The sequence below is a fragment of the Corvus brachyrhynchos genome, unplaced genomic scaffold, assembly GCF_000691975.1.
Source record: "Corvus brachyrhynchos isolate BGI_N302 unplaced genomic scaffold, ASM69197v1 scaffold91, whole genome shotgun sequence".
NCBI lineage: Eukaryota > Metazoa > Chordata > Aves > Passeriformes > Corvidae > Corvus > Corvus brachyrhynchos.
In genome coordinates this window covers 671,009-688,436 of record NW_008236442.1, presented here as the reverse complement: position 1 = coordinate 688,436, position 17,428 = coordinate 671,009, and the positions used below count along the sequence as shown (strand labels likewise).

At 40.3% G+C, this 17,428-nt stretch overlaps 1 protein-coding gene across 4 annotated transcripts in view; it reads right to left on the bottom strand.

Moving 5' to 3' along the window:
• Positions 1-3,827: 3,827 nt before the first annotated feature.
• The window catches only part of CUNH3orf14 (chromosome unknown C3orf14 homolog), a 13,911-nt gene continuing 310 nt past the window's right edge, over positions 3,828-17,428 (bottom strand). The window contains exons 1-5 of one of the 4 annotated variants that reach the window (XM_017747158.1): positions 17,152-17,422; positions 16,001-16,081; positions 15,177-15,300; positions 10,423-10,497; positions 3,828-7,896 (exon numbers count right to left, since the gene is read on the bottom strand). In XM_017747158.1, the coding sequence (XP_017602647.1) occupies positions 7,753-7,896; positions 10,423-10,497; positions 15,177-15,300; positions 16,001-16,053 (396 nt within the window). In that variant the 5' untranslated portion in view covers positions 16,054-16,081; positions 17,152-17,422 and the 3' untranslated portion in view covers positions 3,828-7,752. Of the gene's footprint in view, positions 7,897-10,422; positions 10,498-15,176; positions 15,301-16,000; positions 16,082-17,076; positions 17,423-17,428 lie in introns of those variants that run through there. The other 3 variants (XM_017747156.1, XM_017747157.1, XM_008643583.2) reach the window with 3 other exon arrangements.

Here is a 17,428-nt window from a genome sequence, read left to right as displayed (position 1 = left end):
GGAGGCTCTTAAATCAGATTAGAGCTCGTTAATAACAATTTTGGCTTAAGTCTGTATTGACTTAGGTTTAGGAATAGCTAAGCACTTTCGCTTAAGTCAACACCAGAGCTAAATTGACACATGCCTTTCCGAAACCGCTGTGTCCCCCAGGACGCCCAGGTGCCTGCGGGACTTAGCCTTCTGCCGCTTTAAGCCATTTTACGGAAGTATTTGCATGATTTTTAAGTAAGCCTGCTGGGCCTCAACTGTGCCAGCCCACCCCTGCGTGTCATCCACGATGGTCCCCTCCAGGGACGGGTTTCATGGACCTCACCATGCGATCAGGGCACTTTTGTTCTTTGGGCTCTTGCTGCCAGTCCTTGCGGTCCTTCCCCAGCTCTCACGGTGTGGCTCCTGCCCACTCCCTAACACCTCCTGCCTCTCTCCTCAAATTTGTACCCTGGATACCCTCAGAAAGCCGGGGCTGCATTGCCATCCACAGCCGAGTTCTGTGGAGAGAGTAAGGGGCCAGAGGCAGCTGCTCCTGCAACCGAGGGGAAAGACGGCACGGCGGGTCCCAGTGGAGGCGTTGCCCTTCAGCCGGCACCGACAGCGGCCACAGCGAGGGCTCCCGGCTGCCTGCCCGAATACTTTAGACTCATTGAGAGCCACATGAAGATGGGATAGCAAGGGACAGGAAGACTCTGGGGCTGTGCAGGCAGAGGGGGCCACGAGCAGGGAAAGACACCCACCCCTCCGACAGTGGTGCTGGGGGGGTTACTGCCTGGGGACACGGTCACCCCATGCCCTTCCTCTCCTGAAGATTCCTGCTCACAGACCTCACACCACGGCCAGCTTTGCCCTAACCAGTCGCCCTCCCACCTCCCCCTTGCTGCCATCCTCCCCACCTTCTCACCGGTCCTCTCACAGGTACGGTGCTGTGCTGACCAACAGCATCACCTCGGGGCCTTAGTGAAGACCCATAAGGGGGAGGGGGAAATGCTCTTACCAGCTGGTTTCTACCACACATCCTGATTCTCCAGGTAACGCTATCCCAACTTTTAACCCCACTCCTAGCCTACTCTTATTGCTAACCCTGCCTAGCCCAAAGCCGTAGCCTCATGTTATTTGTATTTATCTCACCGATTTACTGCAATTGCTTAATTGATTGAATCACGGGCAACACGTGTCCTCAATTAAAAATTAAAAAAAAAAAAAAAAAAAAGGAAAAGGGTACATTTAGACTTCTGTGCTCTCTGTTTTACGGGCTGCCTCTCCTCGTAAGGTGTTGAAGCTGCGTCATATAGCTCAGCCCTCAGGGAGCCTCGGGCGTGCTCCCCAGGGAGCCCAAACAGCCGTTCAGTGCGGGTGCTTCAAGTCACCAGTGATCTTAAACTCTTCTTTTAGGTGACTCCGGTAAGAGCGTGTTTAGTCAAAGAAGCACCTTATTGTCCCCAGCGGGGACAAAATGCTGTCAGACACAGACCACAGAAAAGGTCCGCTCCCAAAATTCTGGGTGTGTAAGCCCGAAACAACACAAAACTTGACTTCTACAAATACTTGCATCTTTGCCGTCTTTGCGTTTGCGGAAGAAGCACGCTGATGACAAACTTTAAAAGAGATCTGACCCGGGGGCAGAAATACTCCTAGCCGATGGGACAAGGAGTGGGGACCTCGCTGGTGCCGCTTCGCCTCTCCCGGCTCTTCGCCGAGCCTCTCGGAGCCCCTTCCAGGCCGCCCCAGACCGCGGGCAATGCGCACAAATGGGGCCACAGCAGTGAGGGGGGGAGGGAGGGGAGCAGCGGTAGCCCCCGTCCTAGCCCGTGGGGCTGCTCTGCCAGCGGCGGCGGGGAGCCCAAACAACGGGGATGTGCGCTATTGAACCACTTGGGAGACCGAGGCCACGGGAGCCAGGTATTTTCCCACATCAGCGCCGCTGCCCCACTGCAATGGACACGATTGTCCTGTGAAGGGCTCAGGCGTTTAAACTGCAGAGAGCACCTGAGACCTCCTGCAGCCGCGTTCCCGAGGTCCAGTTAACTGTCTGATACTCCTTCTACTGTCTTCCTCACTGCTGCCAGTTGCCAAGATATTTCACACAAATAGAAGCTGATTTATTATCAGCCTCTTCCTTCTGATTCATTATGTTAATGAATTGAGATATTACCAACACTGGATTATCGTATCTATCAATGAATCCAGGAAAAGAAAGCTAATTATAGAGGGAAAAGCTAAGTGTACCCGGAAACTTAATACAAAGAAACGTCCGAGAAATAGAGCAAAGCGGGGCAGTAGTTTAAGCGCCCTCTAAACACCGCTTCCAGTTGACTGGGGACCGCGACACTTTGGGTTACATAGACAAACCTTTTTCCTAGGATTTTACGGATATGTTTTTTTACTGTTAACATTATTACGAGCGTTTCCAAGGAATCAAACCCGCTGCCCAGAGCTTTGCTGGGAATCTCGGCGCCGTTGAGTGCGGGAGGACACACACAATGCGCTTCCCGTTCCCTCTCCCAGCGCACTGTTCCCGGCGGCGCGCAGTCCCCGCGCCCCGATCACGACAGACCGCCACCCGTCTGTCCTCCCCCGTGCCACAGCGAGCTCATTTCACACCGGCCAAACATCGAGAAATGGGGTTTGGTTTGTTTGGAGATTTTTTGTCCCCTCCTTTCTCCCTTTCCCACAGTCGCTTGGCTCGGCGTTTCCCCGGCTCGAAGCAGCGCTGCCCCTCGGGCAGACCCCGTACCGGCGGGGCGCGGGGTGAGCGCGGCCGCGGAGCGCAGCGCGCAGGTTCGCCCGCGCTGAACAAAGCTGCCGGCATGTACTTCACTTGAGCACATTATCCTCCGGAAGCTTTTATTGAGCAACAGTCAGAGCTCCGTCAATGAAGCTATTGGAACACATAAGAAGTATATCGGTAAAGAAAGGCAAGTCTGGTTACCAAAATTGCATTTCCCATTTCCCATTCACTGAAGTGAGGCAGGTACTTATTTACTGCGGCTTTAAGGTACGCAATTAGTAAAGGAGACTGTAATTTACCTAAAGGAAGGCAATTTTTGTCCTTTTATTAATTTGCAATAGATTTGTAAAATAATCTTACAGCAGCTGGCTCTGCTTGAATCTGTTTCAAAAGTGTGATGTAAATACCGTCTCACACAATTTCATTGCCTATTAGGGTTTTCTGGTAGGTTATAGGACTGAGAGCGAGGGGACAGAACACCACACGTTTATTTTTAAGATCATCATCACAGCGATAAAACTTATCGGAAGAAGTGAGCATACTTTCTATCTGTATGCATTAAAAAACAGACGTATCCAAAGTAAGTCAAATGTAAAAGCTACAGCTGGAAGGCTACATACACAGCGGGTACAACTTAGCGCATTTTCAAGAGCTGTTTTAGCTGTGTTTAAAAGGAGTAGCAAATTCCCAAATCAGATCTATAAAAATGCTATTTATAGCAAAGACAAAGAGTTTCACACAGCAGGAGGACGTACTAAAGAACCATTTTCCCCCACCTGTTTCCTTAGCAAGGGTTTAAGTATCTCTCTCTACCTCTTCCTAGTAATCACATATCTGAAGTAATTTAGCTCACACTTATTACGAAACAATAGGAAGAGTGCAAATAATCGATCTGGGATTCATTAAATTTAATTTTTCAGCAGTAAACTTCTGAGATTTTCATCTTCACTCAGCAGATTGATATTTCATATCAGAGTCAGAGGAAAATAAACACCATACCTAAGCAAAGTATTTATCACTGGTCTACTCACTGTTCACACCTGGCTGCAGCAGGCACCAACTTATATCCAACTCATACATACAATGCAACACTGAGATCCAAGAGGCAGTGACTACAGGATCAAAGCTTTATTTCAAGTACAACACAGTATACCCATGGATTATAATCCTTGAGCAAACAGAATATCACAGTAATGAAGACCTTAGCATTACAAATATGTTAAAACAGCTTGCATTTGGGGTGATATTTAAGGTCAAGTTGTATCTGAACACAACTATTAAAATATTATGAAAATTACCATTATGGAGTAAATAATGTTTTCTTTCAGATATAACCTCTACAAGTACATTCCATTTCAAATTTGGTTTTCTTATTTTTCAGTACCAACAAGCTCAAACTGAGCATCTACATCCCCAACCTGTTCTATGTGAACTAAAAAGACAGAAATGAAAAACTATAAGCTCAGCCTAAAAATTAGCTCCCAACTTTTATGAAAACATGATCCTGAATAAATACAATCAAGAGGATACCATAATGTCAAGTATCATGTGTCTAAACCAACTTACTATTTCAAATGAACTTTCAAATTAAATTAATAGGCTTGTGAAAGATTCTGCAGAGTAAGAAATTTCTTATGCTAGGGAAAAGTAACATGCCTTGCCTTCTACTCCTGCCCCCACAGCCAGATAACTGAGAAAGTAAAAAGCTTGGGAATGTATTGGTAGAGGTGACAAGATGGGTGAACAGGCTGTGCTCCTGGGTTAGTACTGGGGTTACTTATCTGTGCATTAACCTAGAAAAGTATGATTAATTATTTCTTCCTGCAAGATACTCCAAGATTAACTTACAAACAAGGAAAAACCTTTGGGTTTCCTCACTGCTCTTCACTCAATTGATGTCCCCTGACTACTAGACAAGCACAAGAAGCAACAGGCCCCTAGGACCACTGCACCTTATGCATACATGTATTGTAACACAAAAGGGCAAGCAGCAAGTCAAGACTACAGAGTGACAAGTTTGGTTTGTTCTTGGTTCGTTTGTTCGTTTTGGGGTATTTTTCTCTTTTTTTTTGGGGGGGGCGTGTGGTAGGTTTTTTTGAGAGAAAAGACATTTACTCAGGTTGGGTAGGAAATTACAGAAGATACATATGATGTAATATCTATATTTTATTTTTTTTGATATATATATAAAAGCTTGGGAAAAGATGGGGTGTAACTACATGTTTTAGGTAACTGCCTTGACTTGGTGAAGAATACCCATTCAAGATCTCACAGGAGACCAATATTAAATCAGATTAGTAGAAATCACTTTGGGGGATTCTTAAATTCTTTTTAAGCACACTAAAGTTTAACACTTGCTTTCTCAAATCTTTATCTATAAAAAGGCAAGTATCAAGCTAGCCCAGCCATGGTAAATTATACTCAAAAATTCTAAGTAGAACAGGAGATACCATGTAATTATGTTCCGCGCCACTGCATGCCCCAGCTCAGGAGACACTTGCTCCTGTACCTTAGTGGCCCTGCTGTGTTGCCCCTGCTGCTATTGCTGTGCTATTTCACAGTCATAGGCATTTATTTGTTTCAAACCACAGGCCAACATGAAGGCCCTTGTCTCTGAGAGCAGTCACCTACATACATTACTGCTTTAAATGTTTCTCTTCATTCAGTTTTCACTTTTCTGGACATGTTTCTAAATAGTTTTCCTTGAACTAGTTGTCCTACTGCTTCTAAAGTTATGCTGCAGTAAAAAAAGTTAAATTCCTTCTTTGAAGATAATTTCATTTTCCTCTCAGGCATGCTATGTGAGCACCTAACAGTGGCATGGTGACTACTCTAATCCTGCTTGCAGGTGCCTTTCACACATGTTGCCAAACTCTCACCCATGGAGCTTCCATGCCCTCACTGTCCACACACTTAGACCTCCTTCCAGGGGAAATCACAAGGGCAAGGAGACAGTAAGCATCTGCATTGTGTCCCAGTGATTAGGTGGAGTCAAAAGAGATAAAGACCCAGATTATTCGCATGTATAAAGTACTTAGGGGCCCAGATTTTAGTTTCGGTGATTTCCCTTTGGATGCAAAGAACGGGATGAATCCCATTCTTTGTTAGCAACTAACTGCTCATCCATCCCTTCATTCTGAGCATCATGTATAAGTTTTCCCTTCTTGTGTGCTCAACTGGTTCCAATTACTTGCTTTTTAAATGTGAGCTTTACAACTGTAAGATCATACACATTCCCACTAAATCAGATTGAGAATCACATTGTGAGTTTACAGAAGAAAATATTACCAAGTTGTCTTTGTGACAGAACACTGAGTAGGTATAAAATTGTAATGATCTCTATGCCAAGTTTTTTTTAAGCTCTCAGCTTGTAAGATGAAAGCCTAATTTGATATTTTTGTAGTTATATAACAGTTCTAATATTTTGTGACATTTTGTATTGTGACACTATAGATGAAATTGTCATCGGACTGACACCCTTTACTGTTTATTCCTTAATTACAACTGTTAACAACACTGCAGAGAAGCGTGCTAATCTGCCATCACATATTATGAAAACAACGTTATTGTTACAAACACCAACACCCACTCAACAGGATAATTCTAAGATGGCAGTTTCTGCAAAAAGTTATCAGTTTAATGGACACTTCAACAGAAAAAGTTTAAAATGAACTCTTAATTCATTTGTGGAAAATATACAACAATTTTACATTGTACCTAAAGTTTTGATTTTGTTGTGTCAGTGATTCTTCCTGCTACATAGGGATATAATTTTTTTTGAATAGTGGGGTCTCTATGTAGTATGAAGATGCATAGCTCAGATACGCAGCAGCCTAGCAATATTTATAATCATTACATTTTCATACCCTCAGACACTGGCAGAGGTTTTGTTTTTTTTTTTTCCTACTACTTCCAGGTTGGGGTGGAATGATGTTGTTGCAGGAAATTAAATTTTAACAGTATATTGACTCAAGTCCAGGTTCTTAACAATAAAAGAAATTAATATTTTCTAGGCTTCTTTTGCTTAGGAAAGATTAATTTTCTGCAGGCCATGTCACAACCAGGAAGGATCTTCCACTGAGCTGACACTTTTAGAAGTTCTGCACCAGTGAATTTCTCATACCTAGTTAGCTCAGTACAATTAAAACTCACTGATACTGTACCTCTGTAGGTGAAAGCTGAGAAGCTGCTCAATGGTTGAAAATGAAAATATTATATTCTCAGCTTCTGTATATGCTTTGTTCTTGGACAGCCACAGCCAGTTACTTTTCAGTTTGCTTCTTTCAAACTTTTCATGTCTCAGAAAAAGATCTCACTTGTAGATTATATCAGCAGAAAGAAAATAGCATTAAGAGCAACCTGGAAGTAGCAAAAAGCCCTAGAGATTTGTTTGCCCACCTGTTAGACAAGAAATACAATGTAGGCAGAAGGAGGTTGGGAAAAGCTGCCTGGAGTGAGGTGTAGAAGCGCTGAAAGTGGCAATGACAAAAATCAGGGAAAACAAGATGCAGGAATTCAAGTTTGTTCCTTCTACAACTGCTCTCATTAAGGTTCTTCCACAGATTCCTGATGCTAAACCAAGGCTACTCTGATGCACAGTCTGCCTTTTCTGCTAACACTAAATTCTTCCTTTCTCCCTCATCCCTGAGCAGGCATGCAGCACAGATGACTGAAGTGAAGAAGGATAATGCAAGATTCTGTCTTTACTTATTGCACTTATATGTAGAAGCAGAGGATTAAAAATAATATAAAATTCTTCTCATACTGAAAACCCAATTGCCTTGGTGTAAATCTATACACCAATGTTTCTCATTCTTGATCCTAAAAGCCTGTTTGAGGATTGCCTCTCTAGTACAGAATAAAAATAAGGAATTGTACACAATGCAACAGTGGAATCAAATTATCCTATATAATTAATTTTCATTTAAATTATTTACATTTCAGTTTAATGGCATGATATTCTGTTGCCTGATCTGGATGATCTTCTCTGCTTAAGTGATAAATTACAAAACAAAATGAAACTAAAATGTTTATTTTTGTGAATCTTCTTCTGGGTAGTTTATGCTCTGCTTTGTAGCTTTCATTTTCTTAAAGCCAATAGGAACTTCTGCTCTTCCTAAAAGAAACTCTTCCCACTTGGGAAGAGATTCTTTTATTGATGCCCAATAGAGAGTCTGAGAAAGATATAAGAAAAAATAAACTTAATTTCAAAATCTGTGTCAGCCAGTTTAAAACAATACAGAGATGCAATGCATTATTAAATCTTACTTTAAGAGTAAAGCAATTCAGAAAAGAACAACGTACTTAACACATGACATTTTTAATCTCTTGTATGATACAAAATATCAGCCTAGAAATATTTCATTCTGCAGGACAAACTGTGAAGTGACTGAATGTGCCCTCTTGTGGTAAGCAACACATCAGTTTACACGCTACAGTACCTTTAATAAACTACTTTCCATGATTATATACTTTTCCAAAAGCAGCTTTTATATTTAAGTATGTATGTTACTGGAATTTAATTCTGTAGTGGAAAAAAACGTTGGAAATGAAGGCTGCACATTTACCAATGTAAACTGATTATCCTAGAAAAGTTTACAGTACTATACAGAACTATCATTCAAAATATTTGAGTAAAATTTTAGACTTGATAACTCACTGACGAAGTAATCATCTCCAGTATTTGGATCACAAAAATAATAATTAGAAAGTGCTGTATATTTAGCCTGCGGTCTAGAAGAACCACTGTGGGTCATCTAACCCTTCCTCTTGCTTTACACTGTGCCTCTGAGTAATAAATTTAATGTATTATTTATCTCTGTTATTCATCATTCACCATTTTTGTGTTGGTATCCTAAGGACAACTTTGTAGCATTTTCAGGAAAATTTTAAGTCACAGGTATAATTTTTTTTCCCCACAAAATAATGTGATCTAAGAACTGTGCTAAGATAACAATTTAATCAATCCACATACGTATTTTTTGCCATTGATGTCCATTCAGAAAAACATCATTTTGCAGTAGAAAACTGTTATGATACATATGTAGTGAGCCTTTTTTCTTTACTTAAGTATATAATGAGAGAGAAGTGTAGCATAAAACTGAAGATCTCCCTGCAAAGTATTAGATTCCTGGCTAATCATTTTGATCCTTACATGTAACTCAGATATAACTATGGCTCTTGCAGGTTTACAAAAATATTTTCTTCAACAGATTTACTCAAAGAATCTTTTTTGACAAGCATATGTGCTGTCACACAAAACTACTCCGACTCAGCAAGCTGGGGATCCATTATAGCCATAACTTTCAGAGTATATTAATACAGACACATACATGGCTGAGTGAAATATGCTCAGAAGTGTTTTGGAACAAAGCATGCACAAGAATTTTGTACTATGAAAGAAAGTTTTCTTTTTCCGCTATTTATAACACTCTTCTCTAGAAGCATAAAAAAAAAAGCTGAAATAGGATCTTCTCCTTCAAATAGTAACTCTGTTCTCTCCAAAATTTCACCACTGCTGCAGAGCACAGACATTCTGCAGCCACGAGCAATTGCTCTGCAGCCTCCCATTTGTTTGGACTTCGCTCGACATGCCTCAAGCAGCTTAACACCTACCATGGGACTAACTGACCCAAACAGCTCTAGAGGTGACTCAAAAGTCCTTGAAGAGGCTAAAACTACTTCTGAACACAATCAAAACAGGTTTAATATTAGTAGGTTGGCATCTTCCTTAGCATCATTCAAAATGTACAAGTATTCAGGAAAAAGTGTACCCTTTTGCCTAAAAATGTCTAAAAATAATAAAAAAGCCATTGAAGGGGCATACCCAGTGTGCACCCTGTCACAGTCACAGTAGGCTATTTACAAAATGCAATGACAGATGAAAACTTTGAATAGTAACCAGAACAAGAAGCGATGCCTCTCCTTTAAGTAATAGCCTAAGCATGACAACACTTGCCCAGCAGGTGTGAAGCTGAGGTACAATAATCCTCTCTTCACAGCTGACAGTGCTGAAACCCGGCCCTTCACCCTGCTCTGACAGGGCCCCAGCACCCAAATCAGCATGGGACACTCTGCTCCTGTGCCTGTGGGAACCAAGCCACCACATAGCACAGAATACACAAACCACTGGGGCAAGAAACAAATGGGAATCTGACTGCTCGGAATTTTTATCTTTAAGTAATGCTTTACAGACTGCAGGTTGAGAAGGAAAAAAAAGAATCGACTGTTCCTGCTGCAGTACTTTTTAGAAGCTTCCATACAACTCTAAATAATTGATGTGAAATTTTCTCTGTTAATGCTGATAAACTGTTGACCCTGAAATGTAAAGATGACAATCTGTGGTAAACTGAGAATAGGATGACCACATAAAACAAACTAAATAGCTCTGACATAGTAAACACAGTAATTTTCTGATATTCACAATATTAATTTTTTATATTTGACTTCATTTTAAAATAGAAGTTAGTACAGATCTGAAAGCTGCTAAATATTTCCACCAGAAATGCTCCAGAATCTAGGGACCTTGTTCCAGAATTAAGGTTCAGCTTGCTACACAGCACACAGGCCTTTGGCTATACTGGATTTTAAAATCAATTATTTTCACTTTAAGAACATGCTTCAGAGAAAAAAAAAAAAAAGCAAAATATTTGTTAAAGAGCAAATGAAAACAAATGAAAAGACAGAGTTCTAGGACTTACTTCTAACTTAACAATATCGGGATGTGGAAGTAAATATATTCTTTCTTGAAGCCTTTTTTCTGCTGCTTCTATATCCTAAAACACAGGCAAAGTACATTTTAAAAACAAGCACTGGGAATTTTAAAAGGAAAATACACATAGAAAGACATTTAAATTAACTAAATAAACCTATTACAGCTAAACAGCTTTCAAATAATAACACCAAAGTTCAAATCTTTGTTTAGTCATTCTGAAATACAACTTGTACTGCTTAGACTAACACCCTACATCTGCTAAATATGTTTGCTGCACCTTTTTCATACAAGAGCACATTTCACAACCAAGTAAGACTTTTGCTGTAAAACACTGCTATTCTCTCTGGACACCAGGGTAAATCAGTTAAATTCTGTTGTATAAAACTTAAGGAAATGGAGGGGAACTGAGCACCTTTTTCTGTGCTGCATAAGATTGAAGTATGTATTCTAGCTACTGTAACTGTAAAGTAACTAGGCAAATTATGTGCAAGATCTTTACTTCTCAAGACAAAGATGACTTGCTAATATGCATGCATAACATGTGCACAAAAATGTAGAGCTGCAGCAAGCTGTTCACCAGACAAACTTGGATGACAATGCACCTCACATAGCTTTCTTACAAAAAAAAAAAATCAGTATTTGGGTTTCTGCTTGTCCAGTGGATGTGTGCTGGATTCACAGAGGCCAAAATAAATCTTTTAAAAAAGAAACAACCAAAAAAATCAACAGCAACAAACAAATCAAAGCATGCCCCCAAACTAACCACCCTCCCCCTCTAAAGTTCTGACCCGTTCTTGTGGGCTTAGTTCCATACCCAAACATTGAAGAGATTGAGTGGTGGGCAGATGAAGAGAGACAGAAAGGGACGTGGGAGTGGGGTGTGAAGAAGCCAAAGCTGAACAGAGTGGAGGGGGAAAGAAAGTATAGCAGATGGCAGAGTTGGGAGCAGAGAGCGGGTGTGAAGAGTACAACAGAAAAACTAAACGAGAGAGGAAATTCCCCAAAGGGACTTCCCAAATATTCACCACCACTGCTGCTGAAAAGAAGAGTGAGATTCTGGAGGAGCATATCCACAAGAGAGACCAAACATGATTACTCGTATTGAATAATAGCCAGTCTGAATACATCAATAAGTAAACAGTGTTCAACTCAAGTTTAGTTCGGTAGAGTATGATTCATAAAAGCAAAAAACCAGCCTTATTGTCAGCTGAAGTTCAACTTAGTGACACAGATACAATCAGATTGTTCAATTTAGTGTTCATCTTATTTTATTTCATTAATTTCTTTTACAATATTCTCTTGTACATAATTGCAAACTGTTTCTCCCTTTTCTACAGCAAAATCCATACCACTGTAGGAAGCTAAAGGATGTCTGAGAAAGAGTAAACTAAGTCTCAGGTTTATCCAAATTCTCAGAAGCAGCAAATGGCTGCCCCTTCTCAGGTAAGAAAAGACTAATGTGATAAACTTAAAGAAGGAACAGGAAAAAGGACATAAGCCATTTGAAATCACGATGTCAAAATAACAAGAAGCCAACACAGATTTAAGTGACTTAAGCTTAAATCACTTAAATTGCACATACTTAGAACAGATACACTCAAACAGCACCAAATGAAGCTTGTATCAGAATGGCTCAGGCCAAGTTTGGAGAAGTTACCATCATAATGAACCATACTGAATAAAGGATCATTCAGTAATGTTCACCTCATATCCTTCCACAGGTTTTTCCTCCTTTCTGATTCCTTCTTCCTAATTACTGTAGGAATTTTAAAAAGAAGGAAGAAGAATATCAATAATTATTACTTTATAGACTCAGCCAAGTCATTGGAATGTTTATGGTGATAGGAAATGAGTGTCTTTCAGGCAAGAAAGGAGACAGCAGTTGTGCATATATGTTTAGTAGAGAAGGTAATTTTGGCATAGCCTAGATATCGGACATGTCTTTTCGTTGCTCACTCCAGTTTGTGTTGTGCAGTCTATTGTCATTCAGAATACTGATTTAATGACAGACAGGGAAAGAAATTTTTGCTGGAAGGTGTAGTATGCTTTAGAAAATAACTGGAACTACTGAAAGATTAGATGGCACTTCTTGTGTGTCTACACAACTGGCAAGCTTTGTAGGAAAAATAAATCCCTGTCACCAATATAAAAATAAATACATAATCAGTATAAACTTCTTTGGAAAAAAACCCAGCTAATCTAATATGTCACAGTACTGAAAAAAAGAGAGCATCTTACAGCGCTTCCCCTAAAACCACAAGGACTGGAACAAAAACAATTCAAGACCCTTGCCCAGAAGTAAAATGGAATGCATGAGACATGCATTGCTTTTAGGGGACCAAATTCAGCTGTCACTTATATTGATATCAGTCTGGCAGAATCCCGCTTAAATAATTCTGGAATTGCATGCCTGGGAAGGAAAGCAAATTTGTTCTAAATTACCTTTCCAGTACTAATTACTATATAGCACACTTTTTTCTATTTCATGTTACAAGCTGTTCCACAGTAATACATATTTCTAAACACAAGAAATATCACTGAGAAACAAATGTCATAAATTAGATTACAAATACTAGTCTAATTTCTGCTTTTATTACAACAACATTATATAAGCACCAAATGACACAGATTTCCCTAATCTGCAGTCTCCCTCTAAAGACACTGAGGAAAATACTCTGATAATTATGTTCAAATGCTGAACAAATGCTTATAATGTCAAAATTTCAATTAAAAAAAAAAGGTTAGTTCCTTGCTTCCTACTGATTCGAATTTAAATTAATTTTGAAATCTTTCTTGTGCATAAATTCCAACTAGCACAGAGAAAGAAAAATGGCTTTTGCTATGATCTATTACTGAAAACAACTGATTTTGCTTACACGCAGAAAACCAGAAATGCAAATAAAAAAATAACACTTCGTCATGTCCATGTATTTTTGAGTAGGCCAAATCAACAACTCTCCACATGGTAACTGTGAAATGTACAGTGCCTGGTATCAGGAACAATATTCTGAAGCTGGCACATTAATCAGTCTTGTTTTCAAGCTTCTCATATATTATGCTACATAGATTTTTTTTTTTCCTGTTTTCTTCTGTTATCAAAAAGCATCTGCAGGAGTGCATGCTTGTTAAAACTAGGATAAAATTAATAGATTTAAATTGATTTATGCTACTTTATCCTGCAACAGAATTTGTTTTGATACATATGATTTTGCTTTTTTTCTGTACAAACACCAACATTTTTGACACTTGAAAGGAACAATTTTGAGGATGTGACAGAAGATAGCAAATATCTGTTTAACTGCAGAAATATTTACACTCTGTATATGTCTGAGCTATTGTTACCATTTCCAGTACAATAAAGGATGGAGAAATATACTCTTTCATTTATTGTGTTTGCCTGCATATGTAAACTGAGAATGCATTCATAAACACAAATAATTTATAAAACCCTCTATTTATGAAGTAACCTAAAATGCATATGGAAAATAGGAGTGATAATGGCTGAAATTACTAATTAACGGAGTAGGAGCCATGGAAAAAATAACCAAACCTTCCATTTGTCCCAGCCTCTCACTGAAGCACCTACACTTGCTATAACAAATAAAGGGGGGGTTGATCGCCCCTGTCCAGAATGCATCAGTTCACCAGTCCAAGTTGAAAAATCTTCTTTGTCACAGAATAGTTAAGAAGGCATTCCTAGCTAACTGTTCTGCCTTGTCTGCCCCTCTCTAAATATAACTCCCATTTAAATACAAACTCTAATGCAATAGAGTTATACCCACCCAAAATGTGAACATTTTATACCTAAACCAGGCTCTGCATGAAAAAAACCCCAACGAAATTCTGGTGATACAAATTAATCTTGTAATTTTCTAGAGTAAAACTTACTTTTTCAATAAACACAATACATGCATTATGGACCCTTAATAAGTAGGAGCTTAAAGAAAAGGCACTGGAGGTTCAATTTGCTGCTGTCTCCTGAAAAACCAACACACATTTTTCAAATCCATCATGTCAGTGGTCAAGTCCATCTCTCCAAACTCAGAGGCCTGAGTTAGGGGTTCCAGAGGAGCCTTTTAGTATTCCAGTCCCTGCCATCAAACCTAGATCTTTTAAACTGCCCATTCTCCAATGTCTGCTGAATTTACCTAGGAAACAAATCTTACCTAAATATGACAACTGGTATGTAGAACAGCTATGAGCATTATTAATGGTGTCACCCCTACGAAGAGCCAGAAACACCAAACACTGCTTTTACAGACTTGAAAGTAAAGTGCTTAAACTGAGAACCTCTTCCACAACTTAACCACAGTGGGGGAACAGTTCCTACCCTTGGCCCAAAGCACTGTAGCCTGGTCAGCCCATTTTCAAACATATCCCCATGTCTTGAATCAAAGCATAAAGGGGCTGTGAGTCCTGACACACCCCGAAGTTCTCTCACGCAGACTTGTACTAGCATGTGTTACATCTCCACAGGTACTTAAAAAAATAAAAATACATAGTAGCAGCTGCCACCACGAGGCTTTTGTAAGAAGGGCATGGCAAATAGGTAGTGATGCCATTGGATAATAAAGACTTGTCATTTAATACTTTTTGGTCAAGTTCCAGAAGAGGGAACCATATAGAAGAGAATTCAAATGACAACTATAGAGCAAACACTTCTCTCTTTTTTTTTTTTAATTATCTAAGCTACATAACCATGACATTTTGATGCGGTTCCTGGTAGTTGCAGAAACTTACATTTAAAAGTGCTGCATTCCTTTTATGAGCTGCATCAGCTGCTTGAGTTTGCCATGTCTTTTTAGTCTTTTTGTCTCTTAAATAAGTCTCCATCTGCTGTAGCAGCTCTGATCTCTGAGACAGTCTACAAAGGAAAACATTTTGCTAAGTGGGTAGAACATTTTGCTCAGGACCTAGAAAATAACCTTTTTACCTTACCCAGTTTTCTCAAAACTATGGGGCTAATTAAACCAGCTGCAGGGTGGGTGTGCTGGGGGAGGGAAAAGGTACAGGCAGCCATCACCTGCTGTGCTTGTACGAAGCTATAATGTTGCAGTCAGCAGTCCTCAAATGCTGAGGTGCGTAGAAACGCTGAATCTCCCAGAAGAAGGAAAGACAGGGTGGGTTGGGGTGACTTGATCGGCACTACATTTGCTCATTGGCACGTACTAGTTGTTACAAGAAAAGCAAATTTTTCTGAATCATTACTGTATTTGCCTCACAATTTGAATTTAGAGGGCAACAAAGAAGCAATTCTATAACTGAGTCATTGAGTGAGAGAATCCAATTACCTTCCCCAAACAGGAATTTAACGGTGACAGGTTAACAATGGAGATCTTAAACCAGCACCACCATTGGAAGTCAAAAACCTCATCAACCTAAATACCCGGAACAGCAGGCAAGGATGCTAATTCCCATGGTTTCTAAAGGAAGAGTGCCACCTCCTGGAACTCCAGCCCCTTGCTGAAGCACCACTGTGCTGTGCACAGCGGAGATTCACTGGCACCGAGGGTCGTGTGCAGGCAGGGAGAATCTCACAAGACCCAACACAAACAACTACTCACATTTCCTCATGTCTTCTAGCAAGGTGAACCTCCTGAGCCAAACGGGATGACATCTTCAGTTGTTTGCTCCGGTTTTGTACTCTATGGAAGGAAAACCGAGTGAAATTAAAATCTTCTGAAGATCTACATTAACATATACTTTCCAGTATTAAACCATTCTGGTTAAAAAGCTGCACACATTATATCTATATGTCAGCTATCTACACAAAACCTGCAACAAGACATCGCTACATTATGCTTTGAATACATTCACACTACTAATGTTTACAATATGTTTTAGGAAAATGCTACTGTGTTCTAATAATTTATGAAAGAACCAAATTTTTTTCAGTTTCAGATTTAGCATTGAGTTTTCTCGAGTTTCACATGCTTACAATCACACACACACACTGTGCTTGCATAAATTGTCTATTACTGTTTACATTACTGATTTCTGGCTTTTATCATGTTATACCGAACGCAAAGTTGTAATTTTAAACTACTTCTCACAGATACAGGGACCTGTTCCTAGGAAACTATCTTTGAGTACAGGCATGATTAAACTAAGCAACTTAACTAAATAATTTAAGCTACTAAAGGAAACTTAAGTTACTTAAGTTTAATGTCCAAATGCTTGAAAAATTAAGTGATAACTTCTTGAGCTCAGCTTTTCAGCACTGTAATTCAGTACATAAGGGAGTGCACAGTTTAAATTGTTTAGGACTTACTAGGTTTTTTTCTGAGCTATTAAGGAGATCAACTGCCCACTGACGCAAATGAAGATCCTACAGCACTTTTCAGAAGGCTGAAAACGTTTTGCCTATTTTTTTTTACCTCAGAGGTGACTGCGCTGTTGTCACCTTAAGTAAAATTAAATAACTTGTCACATGTTCATAATGTCAAAGGGTGGGAGAGCTAAAAGAGCTCATCAAGATAACGTTAGTTAAGGCCTTCTCACTATCACGTGTCACCCCTAACTCTGAAACCAGTGATTTACACGTGGCCTCTGCTGAAGTTGGGGCGCATCTTCTAGGGATGCATGTTTTACCACACTCTGGAAACACGTCTAGCCACCTGGCCCGTTGCTAACGCTTCACCTTGTTTAACACGGAGCACATCCCTTCAGTGCTCCTTCCCTCAGCCAGGGCACTTCGTGCTGCTTCGCGACACACCTTTACCGGCGGCAGGAGAAGCCAGAGCACCCCGCCGCACGCACCTCTTGTTTTTAGGAGCGCCTGTAGCTTACAACAGGAGCAATAAACCAGCACCAGCGCGAGTGACAAAATGGCCCCAGCCTGAGCATTCGCCCGCTGCGCCGTGGGGCAACCGCTACACTCGTTGCTGCCCTGGGCGGATGCCAAGGCCTGAGGCAGCCCGGGATGAAGCTCCACCGGCAGTCCCCGAATTTCCAGAAGCCCCAGGGAGGCCCCTCGGGCCGAAGACAGCACC